We start from the raw sequence: 21,396 nt of genomic DNA on the forward strand, positions 1-21,396 counted from the left end.
GGGAATGATGAGGGATGGTGAGGATAGCGGTAAACAGCAGAGAATTTTAATTACAAAGCCTTGTGATGACGTAGCTATACCGGTGGTAAGGCCCATAACTTCGACACACAGTGCGGATCAGGTAGCGGAAGTGCTTATCGGAGTGATGCGAGAGGAGGTTGAAGATGAGGATAGAATGGTACTTTCAGAAACAATTTTGAATGAATGGAGTTATGATAATTTAAGACACAATCAAACGGAATTAGTAACTTATCAACCTAATAAAAGAGGTAATGAAAGCATGGCGGATTTCGTGGGGTATGACAAGGAGGATTCTGAAATGACTACTTCATGGGATTATGGTGATAAACATAATGGGCCAGGTAGAGAGAAAAAAAACACCAACATAGCTGTTTGTGCAAGGAAGCCCATCCATAGTTATAGATGCTGCAATTGTGTTTTGGGCCTTGATAGTCTATGGGCTGAAGGAAGCAAGCAGCTGGGTGAAGCCAATTTCCATCGTGGGCTTCACTTGGAGAGCCCGCATCGGATCTGTACCGGGTCGGGTGAGCAGCCAGCGGGTAGGGGAATTGAAGGAGAGACACGCCTCGCTGAACCCGGAAAGAAACTGCCTGGACCTGGGATTCTTCGACAGCTTGGGGCCGCGATTCCTACGGCTGGAGCAGCTCGATCATGCCCATTGGAAGAACGGCTGGCGACCGCGAGCTCAGGATCTCTGCGTCGACCAGATCACACTGCTGGTGGTGCATGTTGGGCGAACGCGGTTGGAGGAAACCAAGAAGAAGGAGGCCGAGAAGGGAAGGGCATCGGCGAGACGTCAACGGCGGTGGCTTCCCAGTCAGAAGACGCCCAATCTCTCCCTTGCGCCGTGACAGGTTTGGAGCGTGCTGGTGGGCATAACGTGCTGCGACCGAATAAGCAGAAGGTGGAGGTGGGAGAAGGCAGATTGGTATTCCATGGAATAGGGCCTGATGGCAGTCCAGTAGCTATGGGCGCGGAAGAAAATGCTGAATACGGTGATGATAATAATTGGAACGGTGAAGAAGATGCATAGGTTGGTGAGAATGGGCCTGGTATAAGATCAGTTGATGTCAGAATCTTACCGGAGCCTAACAAGAAAGTTGATTATGACGTGGACAACGGTGGCTTGGAGGATGTAGCTCAGGTCAACGTCGATGAAGCCAGCGACAATGAGGGATTAACATTGGAGGAACAGATGTTAGAAAACAAAAGAACTTGGGACTTAGCAAAGGAATCCGGAGCTGTGTTCTATGACGAAGAAGATGACATTATGGCGATCCTACAGCAGCAGAATGAAGAAATTGCTCTGAAAAAAAAGCTGGCGAAACAACGGGCTAAAGCGAGGCGAAGCAGACCAAAAGCTCATAAAAAGGTGTGCAATAAGTTTTTGAAATGATTTTTGGCTCTTGGAATGTTAGGGAGTTGAGGGGGGATGGTAAGCTCAGGATGATAAAGGACCTGAAAAGAATTTTTAGATTAAACATGTTAGGCCTGGTAGAGACTAAAAGACAGTTAGTGACTAAATTTGATATAAAAAATATTTGGGGGAATAGTTGCGCGGAGTGGGAATTTGTTGAATCTGATGGTGCATCTGGTGGGTTGTTATTAATATGGGATGGAGAATTTTTTAAAATAAGGAATAGCCATAAAGGAGAGAGATGGTTGTGTGTTAAAGGGGAGATGGTGAAGTATAGTTTTAATTGTGCTTTTATTTTGGTCTATGGTGCGCATACTAGAGATGAGAAGCTTGTTGTTTGGGAGGAGTTGAGCTACATAGCTGGGTTATGTCAGGTTCCCTGTTGTTTCATGGGGGACTTTAATGAGATTGTACAGGTGGAAGAAAGAAGGGGGACCGATACATTACCCTTATCAGCCGAAGACTTTAAGAATTGGATACATGACATGGGTGTGGTGGACTTGCCGATTACTGATCGCAAGTTTACATGGTTCAGAGGTCGATCGTGCAGCCGTATTGATAGGGTTCTGGTTAGCCTGGAATGGCTTGAAAAATTTCCAGAGACTCGAATGCGAGGTGGTCCTAGGGGTTTGTCTGATCATTGTCCTATTATAGTGGAAGATAGGAGGCGGAGTGACGGGCCGAGGCCTTTCAGAAGTCTTGATTCGTGGTTTACCCATGAAGGTTTCCTAAGAATGATTAAGGAGGAATGGAGAGGGCTTGGTGAGGCACAATTTACTGATAAGTTGAAGGCTCTGACAGTTCCTCTGGGAAGATGGCATAAAGATAACTTTGGGGAGATGGACAAGAAAATCATGAAGTTTGAGGAAGAGATCAAGAAGATTGATGACAAGGTGGGAGATGGTGTTTATGATGGAACAATGGAGGCTAGAAGAAAGGCGCTGGTGACTTCCTGTGAGAAATGGTATGTACGGAAGGAACTACATTGGAAGCAGATGTCGCGATCTAGACATGCGAAGGACATTGACAAGAATACGAGGTACTTCCATAATTTAGCTTCTGCAAGAAGGAGAAACAACAGGATTGATGTGCTGCTCATTAATGGAAGATTGGTAAGGAATCAAGCTCGGATTAAGATTGCGATTAGAGACTTCTACAAGAGTTTGTATCATCAGGAAGAGTCTCCTTTGGTGGGGTTCAGGGATGGACTAGTAGAAAGAATTGGTGAAGATGATGCTCTGGCTCTGGAGGTGATGCCGAATCCTGAAGAGATTAAAGAAGCAGTGTGGGATTGTGAATCTTGCAAGGCACCGGGAAGTGATGGGTACAACATGAACTTTATAAAGAAGTGTTGGGCTGAAATTGGATCTGATTTTACGGCAGCGGTGATGAATTTTTTCCTTACATCCAAGCTACTAGCGGACGCGAATCTCACTTGGGTAGCATTGGCCCCTAAGTTCACTGGTGCAAAGGAGATCAAAGACTTGAGACCAATCAGTATGGTAGGTTGTGTGTATAAAGTCATTTCGAAAATACTGGTTAGGAGGATGCGAGCAATCATGCCACGACTAGTAGGGGAGACTCAGAGCGCCTTTGTTAAGGGACGTAAGATTCATGATGGGGCACTGATCGCTTGCGAAACTGTTCAATGGATAAAAGCGAGGAAGAAGGAAGCGGTAATCATAAAGTTAGATTTCCAGAAAGCATATGATAGAGTCAAGTGGAGCTTCGTTGACCTGGTGCTGCAGAAGATGGGTTTTGGACAGAGATGGCGGAGTTGGGTTATGGAGTGTGTATGTACTACTTCTATGTCAGTGCTGATAAACGGATCGCCATCTAAGCCTTTTAAGATGGAAAGAGGTTTGCGACAAGGGGATCCGCTATCTCCGTTTCTGTTTGTACTGGTGGTTGATGTTCTACATAGGATGTTTGGTGAGGCGGTGAGAAATGAGCGAATCTCGCCGTTGCTGGTGGGGAGAGACCATGTTGAGTTATCACATCTTCAGTTTGCGGATGATACTGTTCTGTTTTGCCCCCCAGAGGAAGAGACCATAAAGAATTACAGGAGGATGCTTCGCTGCTTTGAGCTTATGTCAGGACTGAGTATTAATTTTGATAAGTCTAGCTTGATTCCTATTAACTGTGACGCTCAGTGGGTACAGCGTATGTGTCGAGTACTGGGCTGTAAGGCAGCATCTCTTCCGGTAAAATACTTGGGCATCCAACTAGGAGCAAACCCGAGGTTGGTGAAGACTTGGAAACCCATTATAGAAAAAATGGAGGAGAAGCTGAGCATCTGGAAATCCAAGGTTCTCAATAAAGCTGGTAAACTGGTGCTTATTAAATCTGTTTTAAACAGTCTGCCTGTCTATTATTTGAGTTTGTATAAGATGCCAAAGACTGTTGCAGAGAAACTGATTTCTCTACAGAGAAGGTTTCTATGGAGCAAGGAGGATGGTAGGATTGGTATGGCCATGGTCAGGTGGGAGGTGGTGCAGGCCCCCAAAAAGTTAGGCGGATTAGGTGTAGGGGATGCCATGGTGCGTAACACGGCCCTTCTATTTAAGTGGTGGTGGCGATTTTCGAAGGAGGATTGCCCTTTATGGAAGAAGGTGGTATGCTCTTGCTACAATCTGAACCCTAGGGTGATGCTGTCATCCCAGGCATTACCCACTCGGGGGGGGGGGCATGGAAGGATATCTGCCATATACAGTTCAAGGATCAACAAGTAAGACAGAAGATGATTAATGGACTGTCTATGGAGATTGGTGATGGGAGAAGAACTCGATTCTGGGAGGATATCTGGCTGCGTGGTGGGCTCCTGAAAGATATGTTTCCGAGGCTCTTCTCAGTTTCAAACCAAAGAGGATCCGTCATAGGGGATTGTGGATTTTGGGACGGGTTAGAGTGGAGATGGAACTTCCAATGGAGGCGAGAGCTGTTCCAATGGGAGCTGGACCTTCTGAACCAGATGCATGAAACATTAAGACTGGTTAATCTTGTATATGAGAGAGAGGATAGAGTGGTGTGGAAGTTTGATAAACATGGTGTATATTCGACTAACTCCTTTGTGCAGGAATTGCAGGTGGAGTTGCTTCCAGAGGATATAGCGAGTTTCAGCTTTACTAGGACAATATGGAAGGGTCTAGTCCCACCAAGAGTTGAATTGTTTATCTGGTTCGTCTTGACTGGAAGGGTCAATACAAAGGAGCGACTGAGTAGGTTGGGAGTGGTTAACCAAGAAGATGTGGTCTGTGTTTTGTGTAATAAAGGTGTTGAATTTGGTCACCACTTGTTTCTTGCTTGTGAGTTTGCTTGGCAGGTTTGGTGTGCATGGCTAACGTTTGCTGGGAGGCAATGGTCATGCCCAGGGACACTAAAAGAACACTTTCAGAGCTGGACTGAGTTATCAACTAGTAAGCAGGAACGCAAAAGGTGGATGGTATCTTTCTGTGCTATAATATGGAATATCTGGCTTGAACGGAACAGGAGGATCTTTCAGAATAAAGGAAAAGGGGTTGAAGATATTATCCACCAGTCGTTCATGAACTTTAAGGAGTGGTTAGGTGTGGATCCCTTTTGTTGTTGATGGCAATGCCGAAGATGACAAGGGGTATCATGTAGTACTGAATAGTTTATGCCTTTAACTGGTGTTCTCCTATTTATTTATTCTCATCGCTCCACTTGTTGTGTTGAGCTTGTTCATTCAAAAAAAAAAAATTTTGTATAATTTTGCATATTGCTAATCAATTTATTACACACAATGTTCTAACTCCCTCAAACAAAAAAATTTTATTTGCCACATTAATAACTGTTCGCGTGTTAATATGACAGAAATCAATCCACCTTAATTTTTCGATGATCAGTGATGAACGAAAACTGTCCGAAAAACTACTATAAATCCTCGCGTATAATTTTAAAGACAAAATTAAGTAAATATTAATTTTAGAGACCACTTTAAATTTCAAATATAACTTTAGATACCACTTTAAAACTTAACTCAAATTATTAAAATAAAAAGTTTTTTGTTAGAAGAACTATTAAACTCATAATTTAGTAATTAAATCTCCTATATTTCATTTAAACTCAAAATTGTGTATTGTCATCCCCTTCTCCTGTTGCTCTTAAATAAAAGCAAAATATAATTTTTCATTAAAATTTGTAATTTTTGTTTATAAAATATAAATTTTTACGCAGATCAATATTGTAATTTCTTCTTTTTCACATCACTTTCTCATTCTTTCTTCAAATACATGGTAACCAAAAAGAACAACATAAGAAAATTAGTCACATATGTCAAGAAATTTTGTTAGTTTGGAATTTTTAATATTTATAACATGAGGATAATAGAGGAAAAATGAAAGTCTTTTCATCCTGTTGTCTGAAATAGCAGAAACTGACATCTAACAAATGGAACATGAGTCACAAAATTTTGGCAAGAGAAAAATTTCAACTAAAGCAAGCAAAATCCCAAACCATGAGAAAAATGGAGCCTGCGTACGTGCCCAAAAAAATGTTACTATATGATAGTAATGTAACTTTGTAAATGCATCATGTAAGCCACCAATAATAGTTAGGGAATCTACATCATAGTTTTCTTCTCTATTTATAAGAGAACCTCCTATTATGATATAGTTAATTTTACCCGAAGTTAATAGCTAAGATTAAGAGTTATTAGATAATAATTTAATCAATTTATTAAATTATTTAATAATTTTTAACTATTAATTCTATATAAAATTAATGAAATTTTTACCTTCTCTTTCACTTTATGAGATCCAAAATGATATTTCTTTTAGCTCTTAGATTTTAACATAATCCTCGTCATGAGGGTACCTAAATGTTGAAATAAGAGTATTGCATATTTTGTGTAAAACCCAACAAACAGAAGATGTTAAGAAACTTCCTATGATTTCCCTCCTCACATCAAAAGATTAAAAGATCCCATTCCTCTGCCACAACAATGGCCACACCCCACTTTGGAATTACCGAATTAAATCACAAAAAAACTTTATTATATAAGTCATAAAACTTCAAAAAACAAAAGGCTCTCTCCAATTCCCCAATCTGCTTGTTTCTCGCCTTCTTGCTTGCTGGTTCTTACTCTCTCCTTCTGAGAATCACTCGTTTCCGTTGTTGCTGTTAGCAATGGAGAGCTTTGCGCTGCACTCGCTCTCCACCTCAACCTCTTTCTCACTCTCATCTTCACGCTTCTCCCTTCACCACCGTTCTCGACCCATCATGACAAACAGATCCCAACTCTCACTTCCACTGAATCCACAACCACGCTCAAACCCATCTCCCAAATCACCCCTCATTTCTCAAGTTTTCTCCTTTCCCTCCAAAGCTTCAAAATTTAACACTTCTTCAAGACCCCATTACAATCCACTTCATGCTTCTTCATCTTCCTCAAATTCTCCGTCACCACCGCCACCGCCACTGCAGGGTGCAAAGCCCATTCCTTTCGTAATCTCCGTATGTATAGGCCTCATTGTTCGTTTCTTAGTTCCCAAGCCAGTGGAAGTTACTCCAGAGGCATGGCAATTGCTCTCAATTTTCCTCTCAACCATCGCGGGCCTTGTCCTGAGCCCGTTGCCCGTTGGAGCCTGGGCTTTTCTGGGCCTTACAACTGCTGTGGTAACCAAAACTTTAACCTTTGGTGCAGCCTTCAGTGCCTTCACCAACGAAGTGATTTGGTTGATTGTGATTTCATTCTTCTTTGCCCGTGGATTTGTGAAAACTGGTTTGGGAGATAGAATTGCAACTTACTTTGTGAAGTGGATGGGGAAGAGCACTTTGGGTTTGTCTTACGGTTTGACATTCAGTGAAGTGCTTATTGCTCCGGCAATGCCGAGCACCACCGCAAGAGCTGGTGGTGTGTTCTTGCCGATCATCAAGTCACTGTCACTCTCCGCTGGCAGTGAACCTGGCAATCCTACTGCTAAGAGGCTTGGTGCTTATCTCGTTCAGAACCAGTTTCAGGTCGGTTTGGTGTTAATAGTATTCACAGATTTGTAATCATGGCTAGAATAATTAATGGATTTTGGTTAACGGAATGTCTGGACAGTATTATATGAGAATTATCGCTATAAAACTTCTAACCATTTCAGGCAGAGATTTCATAAGGTTTTTAGCTATGATGCACAAATGCTACATGTTCACTAGCATATGAGCATCTGCATCAAATACTGCTATCCTAAAATTCTTAAATTTGTGAGTTTTCATAAAATGTCTTATATTTAGTATCACACTGGACTGTGTGATACTTGCATTGTATTTGTATTTGTGCAACATAGAATTTAGGTTCTTTTTCAGCTTGGCTTTTGTGAAAGAACTGAAAATCTATCTTAAATATTGCTTAATTGCTGTATGTTTCAATGATTTGTATAAATTACTATTTTCTTTTAATTTTATTGGCTATGTTTTGGTTTTAGTATAAGTATTGTTTTATGAAAGCTGTTGCAACTATATCTGGGTATTACAAATGTGTCATAGTAATGATCATAATCTATTTTGATGTAGCTGAATTCTACTCTTCTGTATTTTGTTTCTTATTTGCAAATTGCGATCATGAGATAATGAAGTGACTTGTGCATTGCCTTTGTGACCTGTGACAGTCTGCTGGTAACTCTAGTGCTCTTTTCCTAACTGCTGCAGCTCAAAATCTGCTGTGTATCAAATTAGCAGAGGAGCTTGGGGTCATTGTTTCTAGCCCTTGGGTTACTTGGTTCAAGGCAGCTAGCTTACCTGCACTTGTTTGTCTTCTTGTTACACCGTTGGTTTTATACAAGCTCTATCCCCCTGAAATTAAAGACACACCGGAAGCTCCTGCCCTGGCTGCAAAGAAACTCGAAACTATGGGCCCTGTCACAAAAAATGAATGGATTATGGTTTCTACGATGCTTCTTGCCGTCTCTTTGTGGATCTTTGGGTATGCTTGGTATACTCATACTATAAATATACATGAATTTTTTCTTGAATGATTTATTGGTTTGTTGACATTTTTGGATTGTATAAACTATCATTGAATTGAATTCAGAATCATCATTATTTTTTGGGTTCTTGCAGAGACAGTCTCGGCATAGCAAGTGCTGTAGCTGCGATGATTGGGTTATCAATACTACTTGTATTAGGAGTTCTTGACTGGAATGACTGCTTGAATGAGAAATCGGCTTGGGATACCTTGGCTTGGTTTGCCATTCTTGTGGGCATGGCAGGCCAGTTGACAAACCTTGGTATCGTAACCTGGATGTCTGATTGTGTAGCCAACTCGCTTCGGTCATTCTCTTTGAGCTGGCCAGCTTCACTAGCTGTTCTTCAGGCAGCTTATTTCTTAATCCACTACCTTTTCGCAAGTCAGACAGGACACGTGGGGGCTTTATACTCTGCATTTCTTGCTATGCATAGGGCAGCTGGTGTTCCTGGTGTTCTGGCTGCGCTCGCTTTAGGTTACAACACAAATCTTTTTGGTGCAATAACACACTATAGTAGTGGTCAGGCTGCTGTATACTTCGGAGGTTTGTCCGTCTTTTTCTTTTCTCTTTTGTCTTTCCGGCTATTCAATTATTTAGCTTGTGTTTGTTTAGCAACTTTATTCTATCCCCGTTCTTCATACCGTGCATAATATTTCTAATCTGGAATTTCTTGGCTGAAATTGTTGTGATTTTCCTTCTTTGGCAGCTGGTTATATCGACCTTCCTGATATATTCAAAATGGGGTTCGTTATGTTTGTTATCAATGCTATCATCTGGGGAGGTGTTGGCGCTTTCTGGTGGAAATTTTTGGGACTGTATTGATTCCCATTTCAGTGTAAGTAAATATCAGTTTTTCCCAGTTTCAATTGGCCTTTCTTCTTCCCGGCCAAAAGAAAACGAAAGAAAAGGTCCTTCATGTAAAGGACAATTGAGCTAAACACAATTTTTCAATTTTCTGCCTTCAGCTTTATTTGTCTTCTTAGTTTTAGCAGGGTCACATTTAGTTTACAAACAATAATTGAAATTCTGATAAAGGGTTTTATGGAAACCTACATTCAAGATTTGAAATCGATATGATCTTCATTGATGGAGGTTTAGCCTGGTTTGACGGTGTTCCTATTTGTGATTTATTCTTTCTTTTGTCAGTGTTATCTATAATGTGGTGCTATTTTCAAGCTTACTTTATTCATGGCATTTTAATAAACATTAAGACTATATGTTATTATTTCTTCCCACTTAGGATACTGTAAATTGACAAAATATAATTGCATTGAACAAGTCATGTCGTACATTCAAGGATGTACCATGATGGAGTACACTAATATCATTTTTAAGTTGATTACTAGTGTTAATTATGAATTAGTGGCCCTGTGATAGGTGAAGCTCTGGTTTCGGTGCAGCATCATTCTTATCCTGTACTGTAGTGTGACAGATTGAATTATTATACAATACTTGCAAATAATGTTATCCAATAATTACTCATCAATAAATGAGGTTATGATGAGCTTTGAAATGTGTAATCTGCTGCTGCTGTTGTATGAGTATCTGAGACATTGCAGAAGACTCAGATACTCAATTGTGATGCACTTGAGGAATGTGAAAGGAAGAACTAGGAGGTATTAACTCTCGATAACAACAATACTCAATCTTATATTTATTACTATACTTTATCCAGTCGAATAGAAATGAGTACTACTAGGTAAATAAACGTGTTTGAGAGAGCTGCAAGAAATACCTCATTAGTCATTATGCATTTCCACATCAGAATTAGAATTCAGAAGACGAGACTAGTAAGTGAAGCTTGAAATCTTGATATTCTGCGAGATTCATTTATTGTCTGCAAAGATGGATATGAATGTAAGGTCACAAGGTTGAGTTTAACCGTTATTCTTCAAGCCATTTTGAAGCAAAAGGACTCAACAGTGGCATTTGACTGTTAGCTGTCCTACCTATCTAATTTACATGTCAAATTTTAGTTATGGTTTGGAAGTGTTAGTTCAATGAATATATATTAAATGAAATTAAACTGAGTCAATTTAGTTTCATTAAGCAAAGTAAGCGTAGGGCTTCTGAGATTTATTAAATGAAAGTAAAAATTTGAAAAGAAATTCACCTTAACACTCGCTTTAATTGCCAAATAAGAGTTGCAAACCTACAAACATTTATATTCAGGCTAATACAACAAAATCATCATTCAAATTGAGTGCCCCTCTGAACAGACCGAAAGTACATAGTAAATAAAGACTATAGAAAAGACAAAGATAGGAAAGGCATCTATCTAATTGTCTAGTAAGAGAAATAAAATGTTTTGTCCCCTTCCTTATGCCAACTAAATAACATAGCTAACTAAAAGTAATCACTTTCGTGATTAATCTACAAGACTTCAATTTTGTTATCCTGTGCCAACTAATAGCAGAGCTAACTAAAAATAATCACTTTAATGATTCAATATACAGGACTTCAATTTTGTTATCCTCCCTTGTCCTTCAGTCTCCCATTCTGTTCATATCAGAGAAGTCATCTATTGATCCCAACTTTTCCAGGATCAGTCTTTCTTGCTTAGCATCTGTTTTGCACGTAGTTAAGAAGTTCTTGTTGAAAGCAAATCAAAATGCCGTCGAGAAAAATGTCTAGATAAAGAATATACCATGCTACCAATGGATTTTCTGGAAAAAATGGTTTTCTAGTGGAGCATAGGTTCATGATGAAGACAAGTTTGATTGTACAATTTATATACAGCTACATAATGCAAGGAGAGATACCTAGCAAGGATACATTCCTGATCAGGGTTTTCAGTAAAATTGGAGTGCAGGGCATTCCCAATGCAATCCACTATAGCTGAGGTAGTCATTGAGGACTCTACGCATAAAATTGCTGTGATGGCATCTAATCGGGTCACTTCATTTCTGAACATCAGCCTTGCATGAGCTGTCATTAAAGATCAAAAGCACATAAGAGGTTAAGGAAGTTAAATGGGTAAATTCACCATAGTTCCAGTTACATACCTTGAGCTAGGCGTATTAAACTTTCCAGCATCCGGACGGTGGTCCTGGCTACATTGCAAATTTGCAACTTAATTTAACGACATAAATTGATGAGTATTAAACTTGATTTAGAAAGGGACATATTTATCTGAAACCTGCATTATGAGTTGCAGACTTCCTTTGAAGTTGATAATAGCTAGATATGACTCTTTCGGCCTCTCTTGTAAGTACTGGCTTGAAAGTTTCTTTCACATAGTGTAAGTACCTGCAAGATTAGAAATAACCAAGAGTCTCTTACCGAGCCAACTACATAAAAATTAAGAAATTCAGAAACTTAAAAGCTCTATCTAATTTGAAAACGTTCTATGGGACAAAAAGAATTCAATTGAGACTGATTTGGTATACAACTAACTTCACTATTTTAAATGAGAAAGAAATGCTTTATCCTATTTTTAATTAGGATAGCAAGAGGGAAAAAAAGGAAGCAAGAAATTAAGTTGGGATGTAGAGAAACCAATGCAAGATAGCATTCAAACTTCTTTTTCCTTTTTATGCATGTTATCCATGGTCGTCAGCTGCATATTTCACCTCTTGAGTGTAGAAAGTGGCCAGACTTTTGCTAGATCTTCATCGTTGTTGGCTCTATCAGGTTCTGCCTGAATATTAGTTTTCATAAAAGTGTTATATCTGTACCCACAGGAAGCTTTTTAATGCACATGGTTATAGTTTACCTCAGAAAGAATATGAGATGAAACTACTGCATCCCATTCAGGATTCTTTGTATCCAAGAGCACAAGGACAATATCAAACCTGCTAAGTAAAGGACCAGAGAGTGTTGTATTGACAGACAGAGCTACCTTGTGTTAAGTTGGACAAGTAATAAACTGAAGCAACTGTAAATTCAGAATTTAGCGGCAAACGAGGTTGCTATAATTACTACATTGATAGTTCAGAAATTTCTAAGCTAGCAGCTAGAGGAAAAATTTTCGTGGACTAGAAATTGTACATCAGTAATACCGAACAATTTTTAAACGTCAATTTAGAATAGTATTACACAAATATATATTGACTGAAGTGATACGTTGATCGGGGTCATATTGCCCTTTAGGATTTGTGGCACCAAATACCGTTGTTCTAGTGCTGAGTGTTGTTACAAGACCAGCCTGGACAAAGCATGAGAGTATGTAAGCGATGCTTTTGACCACAAGATACACGTCTGTATTGAGAAAAGCAAAGTTCATTCAGGTTTTGCGTAATATTCAAATATTCCACTCTACCTTGGCTACACTTATTGTTTGCTGCTCCATGGCTTCATGTATTGTTGCCCTGTCATGTTCCCTCATGCTGGGAAAAAGGAAGTTTATATAAACAATGCTAAGTATCATAAACAACTCTGCTGGAATTTCCATAAATCTAAACTTCTCATAAATGCATCCACTGAGAACTACCCTGACCAACTTGAAGTGACAAATTTGGTATGATGATGAAGAGTAGAACAAATGTGATGTAAATCTTGTTAACCCTCTTACTGTGACTATATGCATTCTTGTATCCTTCATAAAGTGCTTACCTATCGAATTCATCTATGCAGCACAATCCTCCATCTGCTAAAACAAGGGCTCCAGCTTCCAACATCCACTCACCTAAAAATTCCATAAATTGGCCATGCACTTAGCTAAACCAATTACAAGATACACAGATTCATGCATGTCTACATTTAGATGAGTTAATAATGTGGGCTATTTATCAGTAAAAATTGATGTATGGAAATTTGCCTCCATCCTTGACTGCAGTAACCGTCAATCCAGCACTTGTGCTTCCCAGCCCAGTGGTAATAACAGATCTATTGCTCAATTTCGCTGCAAATTTCAGAAACTGAGACTTTCCAGTGCCTATATCAAACATAAAGAGGCAAGTTAGAGAAAACGAGGACCAACTTTATTTTGTCATCTCGTTAAGTCGATGATAAGAATTGACAGAACAGTTAACAAACAGTTCAGATATATAATTAAGAAAACTGCACTAAAGTTAACAGCATATAGAAATTTCTAGTATAAGTCCGACTATTATGTGATCACTTTTCAAATTTCCTTTTCTTGGTTGAACATCATTAAACAAGTAGTGGCATAACTGAAGCACAACAAAGAACTTAATTGGTAGAACTCCCCTTTCTTTGTCTAATTGAAGTCACTTTCACGGGTTGTTGTAGTATTCATGAAGCAATAAAAAAACCATCTATGCTACAAACTTGAAACAAGTAATAACAATAGTAGCATTGCTCATATAAATCACATTAGCAATAGATTTCATACCGGGATCACCAACCAAGAGTAAGTGGGATTCCCCTCTTACCCTTGTTCCAGAAGCGTCAACATGTTGAACACCTCCTATAAGTGTTAATGCAACTGATTGAAAGACAACAGACATGAAATGAGAAAGATCATAACTGATATCTTGATAGTAGTATTTTAGTTTACTGACATGAATATAGAAACAAAATGAATGAGAGCCTCCATATCACACTTTTGCTGCCCATCTAACTCCAGTCCAGGACTAATTTCTTTATATAAAATCTTTGCAAATTCAAGTATTTCCATCTACGATCTTTATGAGGTTCCTCTCTTGAAAGAAACTAAATGGGACCTATAGAGATCATGTTATCATCTATAAGATCCTCATTTCCACATGCCTAGATCAACTGAGTCTTATTGCATCTAATCTAAGTACTTATTTATGGTTTGCAAAAAAAATTGTTTTGATTTAAAATTTTTCATAAATTTAACCCCTTCTACCTTGTCTTTCTCTGTATCATATTTAAGTCTGTTGCATAAACTTTCTTTCCAACATGCACAAAAGTATTTGGGATTTTGGAATTTAAAAGTCAGAATCCATCATAGATAGACGTCATTTGTTTATCAAAATGGAAAATATAAAATATGTCAAAGCAACAACAAATCCTTGAGAAAAATAGCAATATATAAATAGCCATCACCATAAATATGTGTTTACCGGCCAGCTTGACAGTAAACAGGCCAAATACTTGTGGGCAAATTCCTCGAAGAATAGCATTCCTCCCTGGATCATTTTGAAACATCCAAGAAGTTAAGAAAATATGAAATTAAATGACGAAACGTGTTCTTGGATACCACCTTTTAAGGGTGCATCTTTGAAATGGTCCCAGAACTGCTTGAATTTTGTAACTAAGTCATCAGAAATGTCCATTTCTGACTTCAATTGATTGGTCCTCCTGAAACAAGGAGAATGCTCTGCTTCCATTAAACTGAGAGTAACTGACTTCAATTTATAGTATAACTTAATTTAATGAAATCATTCAATGTGTGCTCCACATAGGATTTTATACGTATAATATGTGAATTATACTCTCTGACTGACAACCTATTATGTGGTTTGCAATAGGACAGAAAAGGGAAGCAGACAAGCAGTGGCAAATCAGTTCCTAGGAATAATTAAATCATTAAGGAACATTCATGATAGACCAAATTTTGCAAATGAAGACACGGCCAAAGGAAAGAAAGCATTTTGAAGGTGGAAGATGGTGAAGCCAGAAAAATCTACAATTAAGTCCTGAAGAATATGGGTGGCACGGATCTATCCTCAGACCAGCTACCAAAGGGGCGCTGACACAGAAACTACTGTGCCAAAACACAATCAACCAAAATGATTACTCTATTATATGAACTGTAGTTAGCATTAATTATCATCATTCAACGGCAGGTTGAGAAAAACTCATCTTCTTGAGGAGGAATTTCATAAGAAAACAGTACCAGTTAAAAGAACATGAGAAATGAATGACTAGCCGAGTTAGGAGATAAGGTTTGCATCACAACCACAAGTATCACCAGACTGCCCATAAATTATGAGTAAGGGAGAGAGTTTAGGAGATGCATAAATAAATATTTATACATTTTTCCATGAAAAGAAACAAGAAGAATGACAAATGCTAGTAAGTTCTTTTTGCTTAACAAGGTTTTAAAGGCAAAGAAAGAGAACTTCTTCACCTTACACTGTTGGCTATTAATACAGGATCAAGGTCACAGCGCACATCTTTCAACTCTGGAGACCATTTTGCAGTCAAGAGACCAGTGACAATCACATCATCTGCAAGTACAAGAGAATTGAAGTCCTCAACCAGCCAAAAAAAAAAAAAATTGCATTTATGTTCCAGCACTCTAGCTTTAGCTTGTGAGAGATCATCAATTGTTAAGGGGAAAAAAAGGTTACCTTTTATTTTAACTAAAAATAGAAGAATGTATGTCCAGAATATTCAATCTAGGTAGAGACATAATACATTAAGTTATTTTAACCAGCTTTCTTACATACTTCTTAGTCTAGGAAGAAAACAGTTGTTAAAATACCATGTGCATGCATGCAATCATATTGAAGAGAAAAAGAATCAAAGCTGATGTAAATACCTCCAGCTTTAACAACATCAACCAGATCATCATGCAAGATGACAAGAATTGAACGAGGAATGGCCCCAACACCTAGCACCTGTGTACTTTCTTGGATTTTTATCTCCTGATAATCATGGCATACTACAGTATTTTCTACATACTGAAATTTTGTGCCTCCACAGGGCTTCAATTTCTGCCATTAGGAACAATTAAAATAACCAAATGAAAGATATGCTATCATCGGATCTACAGAAGAACAAAGACATAGTACTGCGGGATGGAGTTTCCAAAATCAATTTTTAAGCTTCCTGGGAAAATTTGCAGGTTTAATATGCTGCACTCCCCAACTTAGAGAAAGAAACTTAACACAGCAGTGCAAGCGAACACATTTCTAATGTTACATTTTAATACATGGTCCATCTGTGGTGAAATGAAATATTTAATCTCAGATGTAGAAGATACCTGCATGGGGCAAATTGAAGGTAATGATATGGAGTTTCGAGCTTCAACCTCAGGATAAACTGTGAAGCTGTACGAATGCTTTGTTAATCCAATTAACATATTGCTTAATGTGATGAACAAAATGCAGCAAAGCTAACGATCATTTACTAAACTTCATCTTAACATCTACTATCACACGTGAATACGTGATAATCCTGAGATAATCCCTAATCTTATTCTTAGGACATATAATTTAACGAAAAACATGGATTGAAAAAAGAAAAAAAGTGCTGACCTCTTCTTGCATTGGTTGCACATATACTTCCTCTCTCCTTCATGCATCTTGATTGCTCCAGACCTGATTACAGTCCCTTTCACAGTGAGAAGAATTCCGCGATGCTGCACTCGAACACGCCCTATGGTCGGAAACGTCTCTAATTCCATCATCCAAAAAATGTCAAAATATAAAGTGTCCTTATTCCTTAAGTAAGGGGAATTACAACAAATAGGTTTAATGCTAACAAACCAGAGCATTCAAGGGGAGAACCACTGATGTTAATTCGAACATGAATGAAATTTTTCTCAACAACATTCTTCTCTTGCTCTAAATCTCTCACCACAATTCTCTGCACGACTCGCAACACAAATCGAAGTGAATTGCAGCTTTCTCCTCCAAATGAATAAAAATATGAAAAGATAAAAAAGAAAGAAAACGAACATGAGACAAGAGAGCAGCATTGTCGAAGGCTTGCAAGTAAGGGGTGGGTTGGGAGAATATGAGACGCGCAAGGTGAGGATGTTCCTCCATCAACTCTGCGAAGCTAAAGAAAGAGTAAAGAGGTTTGTTTCAGTTTTAAATATGCGTTGTAGAAAGTAAAAAGTGAAATTGATGAAACAGAAGAGTTACTCAATGAAGAGAGGATAGTGAAGATTGGGATCGGGAGAGGAAGCGATGGATCGGAGCTGGTCGGAGTGGTAGCGGAGCAGATAAGTGGCCATTGGCTTCTCCCACTCCCATGGATCGCTCTGCAACTGCACCTCCATCACTCTCACACTGCTGCAATCGTCGCGGGTTTTGGCGCCAAATCAAGGAAGGTCACAACTTTTTTGTTTTTCATTTGGACTTGTTGGCAAATGTCAATGGGCCTATTTTTTTTTTCCTGCGCAAACAATTAGCCTGAAATTTTTAGTTGCTCCTGGTGTTTCTTAACCGCCCAAGTCAACTACTAATCTGTTATGAAAAAGCTTACTTGCAGATGACTGAGCTGATGGCTCGACTAATTTAAACTGATTACAATTAGCCTAATCTAAAATAGCGAAAAATCAATTACGATATCAATTTATTGATAATCCTCCTTATAATCTTAGATTAATCCTAAATGATAATTGTAGACAGAGAACTTTATCCCAACTTATTCCCATTTTGTAATTTTCTTTTGGACTTAGGTCCCAAATTTTAATTTTTACCAAAAAAAAAAGTGAAAAAAACAATTAGTTTATTAAGACTAATTTCTTAAATATAATGTTTTATAGCAATTGTCAATTGTGTTTGATAAATTAAAATAAACATGATTTTCAATAAACACATTACAAAAAAAATTGTTGTTTGATAAAATTATTTTTAATATTAAAATAGTTTTAATAAACATAAAAATATAAACATCTTACTTTAAAAAATTAATTTATTTATATTTATTATATTTAAGTATCTCTGTTGAAAAAACTTTACCCAAACTATAAACGCTTTTTTCCCGAAATGAAGCCAAACACACCTTAGCAGAAGCAGCGAACATCGGCTTTAATGGCGGATGCAGCAGAGTCCCATGGCGGCGGAAACGAACCCCAGCGAGTGCTGGAGTTCTACAGTGGAATCGGCGGCATGGTAACTAACGCTCCCTTCCCCCCTCCTCCCATAAAAACCTATAATCCTCTTTTCATTGAATTCAAATGCTTTGTTTCTGTTAGAGGTACTCTCTGATTCGAGCAGGGGTGAAAGCTCAAGTGGTTGAAGCATTTGAAATCAACGACAGAGCCAACGACGTTTACGAGCATAATTTCGGTCATCGTCCTTATCAGGTTTTTTGCTTTTTGTGCTTCTGCGTAATGGTTAATTCTTTCAGTTAATGAATTCTGGTACAGTAATTAAAGTTTCGTGCTTGTGCATAGTTCTAGTTAGTTCAGTGTCTCCAGGTTATTCACACTTAGTAATAGTCAGGTTTTAGTATAGTATGCTATGTTATGTAATCGCTTTAAGTTCAAAATGAATGGGATTTATTTGTAGATTATGAGGTTTTAGTGTTATTCTTCATTTAGATGAATGGCTTGTCTTCTCGTCATTCAATGTTCGGAGTTTGACTTTGGGTATTGTTTTCGATACTACATGAATTTGGATACTTAGCTACAGAGACATAGCCGAGATAAAAATATTGTGCTGCTGATCTTGGTTTTGTTTATGTTTCTTTGCTTAGGGAAATATTCAATGCTTGACTGCGGCTGATCTCGACGGCTATGGCGCAGATGCATGGCTTCTTTCTCCTCCCTGCCAACCTTACACGCGGCAAGGTGAACCTTTTTTTTGTTCCTTCTCTTTTTCCTATTTTATGGGTTACTTTATCTTATTTTAGCCAAAGTTGCTCAATGATCTTGTGTTAGGTCTCCAGAAGGACACTGGTGATGCTCGGGCATTTTCTTTTCTTCAGATTCTTGAGCTTATGCCATTCTTATTGAAGCCTCCAAGCTTGTTATTCGTAGAAAATGTTGTAGGCTTCGAGGTTTGTCAACTTGGATTAACTCATAAGTACAAGTCTCGTTTCATTAATGATTTTCTCTATTCACTTCCTTTTTCTTTGTACTCGTGTTGCATACAGACATCTGACACACATGCAAAACTGATTGAAATATTGGACAGAACAAATTTTGTTACACAGGAGTTCATTTTGAGCCCACTACAGTTTGGAATCCCATATTCTAGGCCTCGATATTTTTGTCTGGTAGGGTATTATGGTCCTTGATGTATGCTTTCTTTATCTTAAATGAGAATTTTAAAAGGTTTCGGTTGTATTCTATGTCATCAAGGAAACAGCTGGAGCTATCCTATATGCTTTGGGATACGATCATCTGATTGTTATCTAATTGTTTCAGGCTAAGAGAAAGCCCTACTCTTTTGTTAATGAAATTTGGAACAGACAACTGATTCAATCTCCAGGACCATTATATGAGCATTTTGATACAGCCTTTATTGAAGATGATTTATCACAAGAGGACAGGCATAAGTTGTTGCAGTCATGTCAACCTATTGAAAGTTTTCTTGAGTTAAAGAATCCTAGCAATAATATTGAGGCTGAATCTGCAACTTTGGGCAAAGGTGATGATAATGTCTGTGACTCTTTACAGCAGTATTATGTTCCCCTGAGTTTGGTTGAGCGGTGGGGAAGTGCTATGGGTATCCACCCTTACATTAATTATTGCAGTATATTCAAATCGGCGTATTATAATTTTTTTTTTTGGGGAGGGGGGGGGGGGTGTTTAGTAGTAGTATTATTTCTGAACTCTTGTTTCCTTAAAAGAGCCTAGATGTTGTCTATCCTGATTCAAAGCGCTGCTGCTGTTTTACAAAAAGTTATTACAGATATGTGAAGGGAACTGGATCCCTTTTGGCGACTGTTCAGGTAGGATTTCTAATTGGTAGAAATCTTTTTTGATGTATTGTTTAATGTATTCTCATAACAATGTAATTCATGTTATTGCCTTTCAAGCACTATGATGCTGTTTGTGCTTTACAATCATCATTATATCTAACATTTTTGGTAGCTATTCATAGTTGTGACTTTGATGGACTAAATTGTTGATACAATCTTTGGGATTACTACCAGTCTACCACATTGGGTACCTATGAAACTGTTCTCACTCTTTGATGTCATCCATTTTGTACATTTAGCCAGAGAAGAGGGACAAAGCATCATTGAAGGAGCAGTGCCTTAGATATTTTACCCCTAGAGAGGTGGGTGATTTCTTTATATCCCATTATTCTATAGCTTCTATTTTGGTACTTAGCATTAATGCTCGGTAAAATTGTATTGTCTTCATTTCAGTGCATATAACTAATCTACAAGGTACTTCTTGCTGTCCCATGACTAGGTTGCAAACATTCATTCGTTTCCTGAAGATTTCAAGTTTCCAGATCACATTAGTCTCAAACAACGGTATGCCATTTACTATTTCATACCTTAGCGTCAATTCCATGTAGAAACATCCATTGGATGTAGTTATTGCTGTCTAGAATTTGAGTTCAATATTACCTGCTTTTCATGACCCAAGGTCAGATAAGTGTCCATATTGGCATGCTTAATTCTATTGATTTTGTTTATCTTATCAATCTTACTTTCTTTTGCAGGTATGCTTTGCTAGGAAACAGTTTAAGCATAGCAGTTGTTGCTCCCTTACTTCAGTATCTTTTCGCCAATCCGCAGTGATTTTCAGACACATTCATATGATTCATTCACTAGCAGCTGATATTTTCGAATCATGCCATTGCCTCCTACAATTTTTGCAATGACAATCGGAGATCCTGCAACTGGTTCATTTCCCCGAAAACCACATTCAATCATGTGATCGTAGTTATCAATACTGACCCTAGGTGGTTGTGAAATGTAATCGGAATTTGAAAGGGATTAGAAATGTTATATTCAAGCATGCTGTGAAGAAGAAAGGATAGGATATTGTGAACTGCTTGCTTACGTGGCAAACTTATTCCTTTATTTGCATTATTGATTAGAATTGATAGCAAATGATCACAAACCACAAGAAATTACACGCGTTAATTGCAGGGTCATGATCAGTTTTCGTCATGCTTCCAGTTCTTTACATTATTGAATTTAATTTTAACAGTAGTATTCTTTTGGTATAACAGCCTCAGAAAGCTAGCTATCTAAGGCTTTCATTGGTATCTTTGGTCCTAATTATACCAAGCATTATGAGTAATCCTAAGGCAATTTTCATTCTCAAAAACACAATCTTTTCTAGTTTCGCTGATCAAACAATGAAAATAAGTAAATAACTTCTTAACAACCTCGAAAAGCACACTTCAAACCCCATTAACCAGCTACCAAAAATTTAACCTTGCCAAGAGATGAAGCCAACTCAGT

General features: G+C 38.2%; 3 protein-coding genes across 10 annotated transcripts; 2 read left to right on the forward strand and 1 right to left on the reverse strand.

The window, feature by feature from the left end:
* The first annotated feature begins 6,294 nt into the window (after positions 1 to 6,294).
* LOC112782782 (dicarboxylate transporter 2.1, chloroplastic) lies at positions 6,295 to 9,512 on the forward strand. The gene is made up of 4 exons (XM_025825363.3): positions 6,295 to 7,420; positions 8,056 to 8,369; positions 8,507 to 8,955; positions 9,119 to 9,512. The coding sequence occupies exons 1-4, from the start codon at positions 6,587 to 6,589 to the stop codon at positions 9,232 to 9,234; spliced, it is 1,713 nt and encodes a 570-aa protein (XP_025681148.1). The 5' UTR covers positions 6,295 to 6,586; the 3' UTR covers positions 9,235 to 9,512.
* Positions 9,513 to 10,508: 996 nt separating this feature from the next.
* Positions 10,509 to 17,631, reverse strand: LOC112782781 (probable DNA helicase MCM9). 2 transcript variants are annotated; one of them, XR_011879216.1, is made up of 21 exons: positions 17,503 to 17,631; positions 17,160 to 17,412; positions 16,971 to 17,073; positions 16,779 to 16,878; positions 16,548 to 16,686; positions 16,274 to 16,340; positions 15,830 to 16,004; positions 15,416 to 15,515; positions 14,546 to 14,643; positions 14,406 to 14,471; positions 13,709 to 13,801; positions 13,172 to 13,288; positions 12,967 to 13,039; positions 12,674 to 12,740; positions 12,478 to 12,559; positions 12,128 to 12,249; positions 11,985 to 12,052; positions 11,552 to 11,661; positions 11,418 to 11,461; positions 11,188 to 11,340; positions 10,509 to 10,978 (listed from the first exon to the last, which is right to left on the reverse strand). XR_011879216.1 is itself a non-coding variant. In XM_072230822.1 (21 exons), exons 2-21 carry the CDS (start codon positions 17,294 to 17,296, stop codon positions 10,899 to 10,901), a joined length of 1,998 nt encoding a protein of 665 aa, XP_072086923.1. In that variant the 5' UTR covers positions 17,297 to 17,412; positions 17,503 to 17,631; the 3' UTR covers positions 10,509 to 10,898. The 2 variants fall into 2 exon arrangements, 1 of the variants encoding a protein (XP_072086923.1); XM_072230822.1 differs by having other exon boundaries at positions 11,418 to 11,465.
* On the forward strand, positions 17,612 to 21,099 carry LOC112785319 (tRNA (cytosine(38)-C(5))-methyltransferase 2). Of its 7 annotated transcripts, none has more exons than XM_025828780.3 (10): positions 17,612 to 18,134; positions 18,218 to 18,328; positions 18,721 to 18,814; positions 18,905 to 19,023; positions 19,120 to 19,242; positions 19,394 to 19,694; positions 19,826 to 19,920; positions 20,190 to 20,252; positions 20,390 to 20,454; positions 20,646 to 21,099. In XM_025828780.3, the coding sequence occupies exons 1-10, from the start codon at positions 18,054 to 18,056 to the stop codon at positions 20,722 to 20,724; spliced, it is 1,131 nt and encodes a 376-aa protein (XP_025684565.1). In that variant the 5' UTR covers positions 17,612 to 18,053; the 3' UTR covers positions 20,725 to 21,099. The 7 variants fall into 7 exon arrangements, 2 of the variants coding, with proteins under 2 accessions (XP_025684565.1, XP_025684566.1); XR_003194226.3 differs by having other exon boundaries at positions 17,942 to 18,134; positions 20,344 to 20,454; XR_011879220.1 differs by having other exon boundaries at positions 17,968 to 18,134; positions 20,073 to 20,252; positions 20,344 to 20,454.
* The last annotated feature ends 297 nt before the right edge of the window (positions 21,100 to 21,396 follow it).

This window comes from Arachis hypogaea, chromosome 20 (assembly GCF_003086295.3).
Source record: "Arachis hypogaea cultivar Tifrunner chromosome 20, arahy.Tifrunner.gnm2.J5K5, whole genome shotgun sequence".
Classification (NCBI taxonomy): Eukaryota; Viridiplantae; Streptophyta; class Magnoliopsida; order Fabales; family Fabaceae; genus Arachis; species Arachis hypogaea.